The sequence below is a fragment of the Furipterus horrens genome, unplaced genomic scaffold (genome assembly GCF_987537825.1).
Source record: "Furipterus horrens unplaced genomic scaffold, mFurHor1.1.pri manual_scaffold_4, whole genome shotgun sequence".
NCBI classification, from domain to species: Eukaryota; Metazoa; Chordata; class Mammalia; order Chiroptera; family Furipteridae; genus Furipterus; species Furipterus horrens.
In genome coordinates this window covers 121,444,446-121,453,494 of record NW_028327174.1, presented here as the reverse complement: position 1 = coordinate 121,453,494, position 9,049 = coordinate 121,444,446, and the positions used below count along the sequence as shown (strand labels likewise).

Genomic DNA, 9,049 nt, shown 5'->3' with positions numbered 1-9,049 from the left:
AAGAAAAATTCAGTGAGAGACTTCTGGCCAAGATGGAGACCTAGACAGACAGGCTGCATCTCCCTCCACAGCTAGGAAGGAGTGCAGCTGCCTCAAAATTAGAGACAACCAGAAGTTCCAGAGGGTCGAGCTGCATGAAAGTCCAACAAACAAAGATGTAAGGAAGAAATACTAATCCAGACAGGGAGGAGGGGTGAAGCTGGGGGGGGGGGGGGACGCAGTGTGGTGGTGGTGACAGTGGTGGCAGTGGTAGGGCAGCGAAGGGGAAAGTCATACATTTTAGAAGGTCAGGAGGGACACCTGGGGAGCGCTCCCAGCACCAGGTCAGACCATGGAGCTCATGGACCCAGAGTTGGGGAAAATAGAGCCTCATTGCTTTTGATTGTCCAAACCAGTGGGGATTAGGGCAGAGGAAGAAACTGCCGGTCTCTCAGCAGAGTCTGCTTGTTTGGGGGGCCCCTACAGTCCTAGAATGTCCACATACCAACCCATTCTGGGAACAACAGCCAGGGCAACAGCTAGAGGGGTGCCAGTCCCATGTGGAAGTGGGAGAGGTGCCTGGAAGTGGGGTGAGTGCTGAACAGGTGGCCTTGTTCCCTCTTGGACCTCTCCCCCCCCCCCACAGCACCACAACGTGGTGAAACAGGTCACCCTGTACTGACAAACACCAAAGGCTCTGCCCCTTACAACGTAACAGGAGCAACAGCTCTACCTAAGACACAGAGACAAACCAACACAGGAGCCTGTCAAGATGAGGAGACAGAGAAGTATGTCCCAAAAGAGGGAATGGATCAAAGTTTCAGTGGGAGAACTAAGCAATGAGGAGATAGCTAACCTAACAGATGAGGAGATAGCCCACCTAACAGATGCAGAATTCAAAACACTGGTGATAAAGATGCTCACAGACTTGACAGATATGCTTAAGTATGGTAAATGCATAAGGGAAGAAGTGAAGGCTATGTTAAATGAAATGAAGGAAAATCCACACGAAACCAATGGTGAAGGGAAGGAAACTGGGGTTCCAATCAATGATTTGGAACATAAAAAAGAAATAAAACAGTCAACCAGTGCAGAATGGGAAAACAAGAATTGAAAAAAATGGGGAGAGGCTTAGGAACCTCTGGGACAACTTTAAACATGCCAACATCCCAACCATAGGGGTGCCAGAAGGAGAAGAGGAAGAGCAAGAAAATGAAAACCTATGTGAGAAAATAATGAAGGAAAACTCTCCAAATTTGGTGAAGCAAATAGACGTACAAGTTCAGGAAGCACAGAGAGTCTCAAACAAGCTAGACCCAAAAAGGACCACACCAAGACACATCATAATTAAAATGCCAAAGGTTCAAGATAAAGAGAGAATCTTAAAAGCAGCAAGAGAAAAGCAAGGAGTTTCCTACAAAGGGGTGCCTAAAAGACTATCAGCTGATTTCTCAAAAGAAACTTTGCAGGCAAGAAGGGAGTGGCAAAAAGTATTCAAGGTGATGAAAAGCAATGACTTACAACCAAGATCATTCTGTCAAGCAAAGCTATCATTTAGAATGGAAGGACAGATAAAGTGCTTCCCAGACAAGGTAAAGCTAAAGGAGTTTGTTATCACCAAGCTATTATTACATGAAATATCAAAGGGGTTTACTTAAGAAAAAGATCAAAATTATGAACATTAAAGTGACAACAAACTTACAACTATCAACAACTGAATCTAAAAAAATAAAAACAAAATTCAACTAAGCAAACCAGAATAGGAACAGAATCATAGATATGGGTATCATTTGGAGGGTTATCAGCTGAGAGGGGGAAGGGGAGAAATGGGGCAATGGTGTAGGGATTAAGAAGCATAATTGTTTGGTACAAAATAGGGGGAAGTTAAGAATAATATAGGAAATGTGAAGCCAAAGAACTTATATGCACGATCTATAGACATGAACTAAGGGGGGTGGGATTGATGGAGAGAAAGAGGGTATAAGGGAAAAATATTGGGACTACTGTAACAACATAATCAATAAAATATACTTAAAAAATAAAAAAAGAAAAGTTCAGTGAACCTGTAGATATAGCAATGGAAACTATCTGAAATAGAACATACAGAGAGAAAAAAAAAAAAGACTGAAAAGAAAAAGAACAGAACTTTAGTGAGCTGTGGGATAAGAACAAGTGGTCTAACAAACTTGTGACTTGAATTCCAGAAGGAGGGGAAGGGAAGAAAAATATCTGAAGAAATAATACTTAAAAAAATTTAATTTGAGGAAAATTGCAAACCCAGATATCCATGAAACTCAACCAACCCCAAATAAAAGAAAACCATACCAAGTTACATCATAATCAAATTGATGGAAACCAAAGAAAAGAGAAAAGCTTATAAAGTGGCTAGAGAAGAAAAGGTACAAAACAAGAACAAAGGTAAGGACGACAATAGACTGCAGGTCATAAGACAGTGAAACAATATTTTTAAGTGTTGCAAGAAAAAATGTCAACCCAGATTTCCAGGCATTTTGACAGTCCTGGGAAGTCCCCAGCAGAGGGACCCTTGGCTCATTTTTACTGGGGTGTCTCATTATCTTGGAACTAATGTTCTCCCCAAAAGATCTTACCTTGGGTCTCTCTCCATCCTCCTTTCTCCAGCCCATTCCCATGTTTCCTAGCCAGTGTCTTTCCCCTCCTATGTCTTATCCTACAACCCCTGAGCCATCTGTCTAGTCCAGGCAGTTCCTTTTTCCAGCCCATCCTGGGAAGATTCCTGGTTTCACTCTAAGATCTCAAACCCAAGGCTGAGCCTGCACAGGACAGAGCTAGGGGCTGTGAGCATGTGACAGGAGGCAGCAAGGAACTTTGGGCAGTGAGGTAGGGCTTTCACCCACCTGGCTCCAGTGGTTACTCTTTCCCTGGCCTGCATGACTTTCTCTACATGACTCTGGAAGCCCCTTATACAAGAAAAGTGCCTGCTGGAAGGGGGCTGTGGGATGGGAGGAGGTTATGTTAACATCTACCTAGAATCATTGGTAGTGCCTCTGCATCCAAGCTCCCAAGGCTGCTCTGAAACACACATCTGAGCACCAGCATTTGCATCCAGACCTCTCAGGTCTTCACACTTTACCTTTTTTTTTCTGAGTATTGGTATATATGGGTTTCATCTCTGCCATTCCCACAAGAGCTGTGCTCCCACAGATTTTCTAGCATAGGGTTTGAATCTTTTTTTTTTTTATATAGTTTAATGTATTTTAATAGCAAACTTACAGGAACAGCATAGAAGACAGACAACATTAAAAACATGTACTTGCATGTAGGACAACCCAGTTAGAAAAGTATAGCGAATGGATGGAATCTACTGTATGATAAAAATGCTACAAACACCATTTAGTTGCCATCAATAAGAAATTTACTTGTTTTAAAAAAATCCAAATGCTGACATTGTCCAGAAAAATTTAACAGGTTTATTTATATTGTTATAAAATTGAACTGCTGAAACTTGTTCACTGAAACATCTTTACTTGCATTAATGCTTTATGTCCCCGCATTTATATTTAAAAAATTCACACACAAATGAAAATGGAGAAACTGCAAATACCTGATTTCTGTCCCCTATTTTCCACTTGCAATCATATACTTAGGTACCTTTTGACCCCATGGAAAAAAAATATCTAACGTTCAGAACTACCAATAACAGGAAGAAGAGAATTTTTTTTTTTTTTCAAGAATGAAATGTTTCCCATCATAGTGGACTCTTAAACACGTTCTCCACATATGCGGCGTGCTAGCTGGATGTCTTTTGGCATAATTGTTACATGTTTGGCATGGATAGCACACATGTTGGTGTCTTCAAAAAGGCCAACCAGATAGGCTTCACTTGCCTCCTGCAAAGCACCAATAGCTGCACTCTGGAAGCGCAGATCTGTTTTGAAGTCCTGAGCAATTTCTCGCACCAGACGCTGGAAGGGAAGTTTGCAAATCAGAAGTTCAGTGGACTTCTGATAACGTCTAATTTCCCGGAGTGCCACAGTACCAGGCCTGTAACCATGAGGTTTCTTCACCCCTCCAGTAGAGGGCGCACTCTTGAGAGCGGCTTTGGTAGCCAGTTGCTTCCTCGGTGCTTTACCACCGGTGGATTTGCGGGCAGTCTGCTTTGCACGAGCCATGGTAGAGAGATCTCTTTAGTTACCCCCCCTTTTCCTTCAGCTGGAGCTCTGTGAGCTGAAGGAGGTGTTGGCGTTAGAGAGCGACGGCGGCTGCGAACACAATGGGTTTGAATCTTTTAAAAGATTTTATTTATTTATTTTTAGAGAGGGGGAAAGGGAGGGAGAAAGAAGGAGAGAAACATTGATGTGAAAGAGAGACAGCAATCAATTGCATCTCATATGTGCCCTGACTGGGAACTGAGACGACAACCCAGGCATGCACCCATACTGGGAATCAAACCAGAGACCTTTCACTTTTGGAGATGACACTCAACCAACTGAGCCACACCAGTCAGGGCTAGGGTTTGAATCTTGACTGTGCCCTTACTAACTGCCCTGGGAAATTTCTTTAATGCCCCCAAGCCCCAGTTTCCTTGTCAGAAAGATGGGGCAGGGCTTCTGCGTGTACTAACAGATACTCATTCAAAGAGTAGCAAGGATTTATCTGCATACCTAGAAGCATCTGGATAGAGTAGTCTTAGTTGTAGGTCCTTGCTTTTCATCACTATGTATATTCTGTGCCAATAGCCCCTCTGTCCTGAAATGTTTCTGTTGAGAAATCAGCTGAAAGTCTTATAAGAACTCCCTTGTAGGTAAATAACTGTCTTTCTCTTGCTGCTTTTAAGATTCTCTCTGTCTTTAACCTTTTTCATTTTAATTATGGTGTACTTTGGTGCAGGCCTTCTTGTATTCATCTTGTTTGGGACACTCTGCACTTTCTGGACTTGTGTTTTCTTTTACCAGGTTAGTGAAGTTTTCAGTCATTATTTCTTCAAATAGGTTTTTAATCCCTTGCTTTCTCTCTTCTTTTTGGTACCCCTATCTTGTAGCTGTTTTTATGCTTGTTCTCCCAAAGGTCGCTTAAACTACTCTCATTGTTTAAAATTATTTTTTTCTTTTGCTGCTCTCATTGGGTGCTTTTTGCTACCTTGTCTTCCAAATTTCTGATTTTATCTTCTGCTTCATCTAACTTGCTATTGATTCCTTCTAGAGCATTCTTCATTTTAGATACTGCATTCTTTCTTTCTGACTCGTTCTTTTTTTGTGTTTTCTATGTTTATTATGTTTATTATTTTTTTGTTTAAGTTCTCACTGAGTTTATCCATTCTTTCCCTAAGTTCTTTGAGCATCCTTATAACCATTGTTTTGAGCTCTGTATCAGGTAGTTTGCTTGCCTCCATTTCATTTAGTTCTATTTCCGGGAATTTATCCTATTCTTGCAGCATCTTTCATTGTCTTCTCATTTTGGCTGCCTCCCTGTATTTGTTTATGTGTATTCAGTAGATCTGCTATGCCTCCTAGTCTTGGTATGGTGGCCTTATATAGTAGGTATCTTGTGGGGTTCAGGGGCACTGTCTGCCTGATCACCTCAGCTAGGTGCTCCAGGAATGTCTGTGTGGGTTTTGTGAATCCTCCTAATGTAGTTAAATCTTGATTGCTGTTGGCATGTCTGTAGGTGGGGTTGACCCTCGAGCTGGCTGACTGTGACGACTGACTTCAACCACAGTGTATGAGCTATTGTGCAGAGGCTGACCCAGGAAGCAGAATTTGCCCCAGCATGGTCTGATGGCTGCTGAGATCTCCTTTTGGGTGTGCCACTTAATGAAGCTAATTATGTTGTGTTTTGATGTGATTTGAATCCCCTTACTGGGTGTTGGTTAATGTGAAGTGCTACTTGTAACCAGCCCTGTGCTACCTGTTTGAAGCTACAAAAACATCTAAAGTTTGTGGCTGCCTCTGCTGGGTCTTGTTGTACCTGGGAGGGGCCAGAGGAGCCAAGCTGTGCACCAAGGCTGGCTTCCACCAGCACCGCAAAGTGGGGGTGTCAGTAAAAGGCCCAAGGCACCTTGCGATTCTCCTCTGCCTACTGTCTATTAAGCTCAGTTCCTTAAAAAGCCTCTGGCGATAAGGGAATTGCCTGGGGTAGGTTGTCAGTGAGTCACCGGATATGGGAGAGTGGTATTGCACAGATTGATATAGAACCAAACTCAGTGCCTGTGCTGGAATGAGGTCACTCAGCAAAAGTCTCAGGATACACCAAGGCCAGCCTCCACCGTGGACCTTTGCAGTGGTGGTGTGGTGGGGTGGTCTCAGGGAGTTGTCAGGGTGAGGGTAGCAGAGTTTATCAGTCTCAAACAGACCAAGACCTAGCTGTGTGAAGGGAGGGCTCTCCACAAGAATGGTAGTGCTAGTTGGGCCAGTGAGGGAAAAATTCCCAGAGTGGCTATCTTTCCCAAAGCCACACCCTTACATCATCCTCTATCCTTGACACCCATCTTCTCTCCTAGACAGCTTGGATGGCCCTGGGTTGGGGCCAGCATGGGGGCCAACCTGTGGAAGGGGCTGTGTACCCTGGCTGCCCTGCCCTCCCACTGGGGATGCCTTGCCTGCTGTTTGCTCTGGTGGGAAAAAGCCCTGCCTCCCAGGGCTCTCCCTGGTCAGTGGCCAGCAAGGTGTGTCCACACCTATGGCTGCTTTGGCTGCTCTTCTCCACCCAGCCCAGGCACTGGGAACAGGAACAACATCCTGAGAGAGGCAAGTGACGGGGAACCCATGTTTGGACACAATAAGTGTGGTGGACCTGTGGACACTAGCTGGAACTGACCTCTGGCCACTTAAGCTACCAGTCTGAACGTCAGTAGCAATCAGGGCTGGAGAGAAAATGAACATCAAAAGGTCACAGTGGTGCTATAGAAAGAGGGCTGGCTCAAACTCTGGCTCTGCCACTTGGGCAAATTAGGTTGCCCCACTTTCCTTACTTGTAAATTAAGGGTCAAGTGCCCTCCTCCTAGACCTGAGATGAAATGAGATACTTATAAGGGGGAGGTGAAAGGCATGCACAGGGGACGTGCTCCTCAAGCGGTTTCTGGAGCTATTATAGGTAGAGGAGTACATGTGGAGCCCATAACGACTGAGAAACTCCTCAGCAGCAGGAAACTTCCCCACGGACCCATAACAGCAAGGAGCTGTTACGTCTCTGCAGGCTAGCTGTGGCTGGCATTAAAAGTTTTCAAACATTTCACAACAGACACATGCAGCCAGCTCACTATTGGAACATTACCCTCCAGGAGCTGTGAGTGCATGTTGGCATCTGCCACTCATCTACTTGCCCACCCCACAGCTTTCTTGTTCATTGTGAGCACATCTTTCTGTCTCACTTCTTGAGGACGGATGCAATGCCTTTTTTTTTTCCTTTGTATCCTCGCATTGTGCAGGTGTCTGGTACATAACGGGAGAGAAAATTCTGAGTGGGCTTTCCTTTTAAAGAGGAAGAGTCCTAGTAAGCCTGGTTAGGACTCAATCTGGCCAGCAGAGGGCGTAAGAGCCTTTGAGGATGCAGATGGGGGCGAGGTATCCAATTAGCACGATTTCCTGACAGCGCATTTAAAATAGTTATTTTTCTGTCATATTCTTTCCCTTTGCTTATTCCTTAAAACATTTGTCCCTTGGCAGCTTCAAAGGCCTGTAAAGGCTCAGGGCTTGGGAAACTCCCAGTAAATCAAGGCCATGGCCCTCTGGTCCATCCACATTTCATCAGCTGGAGAGTATTTAGATGGAATTGAGAGGAGATGGGAAGAACTGGACCAGAGAGAGTACACAAATCCATGGTGGCCTTCACCCTCCCGAGGCTGCAGGCCAGATCATTGGGCTACCAGCAGCCCTCAGTCTATTATGGCTGCCATTTAAAGGAGTGCACACCTGTTGCCTGGGGTGTGCAAGGAGCTGGAAAGTGGGGTGAGTAATCTCTACTCCAAAGACTATTGTGGGACTAAATGAGATGACTGTAAAGCATCCAGCTCAGTGTCTAGGTATATTAACATCAGGAAGACATTAAGTTGTTGAGAACTCAGACATGAGAGTAGGAAATATACCAGATAATTTGTTTCTAAGGCCCCAATACTGTGGGAAAAAAAAAAAAAAACTGTTTAATTCTAACATTTTTGGATAAGGTAACAAACACTTCTGATATGTAAGTGGATACATTTATGCAATAAAAAAAAGTAAATCTAGACCAGGAATTGGCAAGCTGTAGCCCATTGATTGTTTTTGTATGGCTATAAACTGAGAATGGTTTTTACATTTTTAAATGGTTGAAATAAATCAAAATAAGAACAATATTTCATGACATATGAAAATTACATGAAATTCAAGTTGTACTGTACATAAGTGAAGTTTGATGGGACACAACCACACTCATCATTTACATATCCACCTATGGCTGCTTTCACAACAACAGCAGAGTGGAGTTGGTGCAACAGAACTGTGCAGCTGGCAGAACCCAAACTATTTAGTTATCTGGCCCTTTACAGAAAAAGTCTTGTGACCTCTGATCTAGTCTCTTAAAATTGGTAAGGAGGATTCACTCAGTCCACCCTCTGTCATGTCTTCATAGGGGGAAATTGAGGTGTGGTCAGGGAATGAACTTGCTCAAGGCCAGAGGCAGGAAAGAACCTGAAGCCAGAAGTCCTGGGCTCATTGTGGGATCCCCTGTGTGCTCTGCATGGCATCTGGGCATTTGTGAGCAGGGCCTCTGAGCCCATTCTGGTACCCTGGCAATGAGAAGCAAGTACAAGAGGGCACAGAAAGCACAGGTGTGAAGAGGGGAGGAGGAGAGGAAAGCTCAGTAACTCTGGATGGGGCACCAGGCTCCTGGCTCATTCCTCTTGCTCAGACCAGCAGGAGGGAGGAGGGCTGGCCTGGAGCCCAGGAACCAGAGGCCAGTCCTGGCCTGGCTTCTGAGGGGGTAGGGCAGCTGTGGCCTCTTTCAGTTTCCTGTAGAATCCCTCCTCCTGCTTCACCGTTCTCAGGCAGAGAAGGAACTTCTGTGACAGGCAGGAGAGATATCAGTTTGAGTCCCTGCCGAAACAGACAATGTGATC

The 9,049-nt window shown here is 44.5% G+C and overlaps 1 protein-coding gene across 1 annotated transcript; it reads right to left on the bottom strand.

Moving 5' to 3' along the window:
- Positions 1–3,438: 3,438 nt before the first annotated feature.
- Positions 3,439–4,156, bottom strand: LOC150012767 (histone H3.3A-like). Its single transcript, XM_090275764.1, has one exon. It carries the CDS (start codon positions 4,128–4,130, stop codon positions 3,720–3,722), a length of 411 nt encoding a protein of 136 aa, XP_090131890.1. The 5' UTR covers positions 4,131–4,156; the 3' UTR covers positions 3,439–3,719.
- Positions 4,157–9,049: the final 4,893 nt, after the last annotated feature.

Coding starts and splice junctions, on each gene's coding strand:
- LOC150012767 (XM_090275764.1), bottom strand. CDS start 4,130: ATGGCTCGTGCAAAGCAGACTGCCCGCAAATCCACCGGTGGTAAAGCA.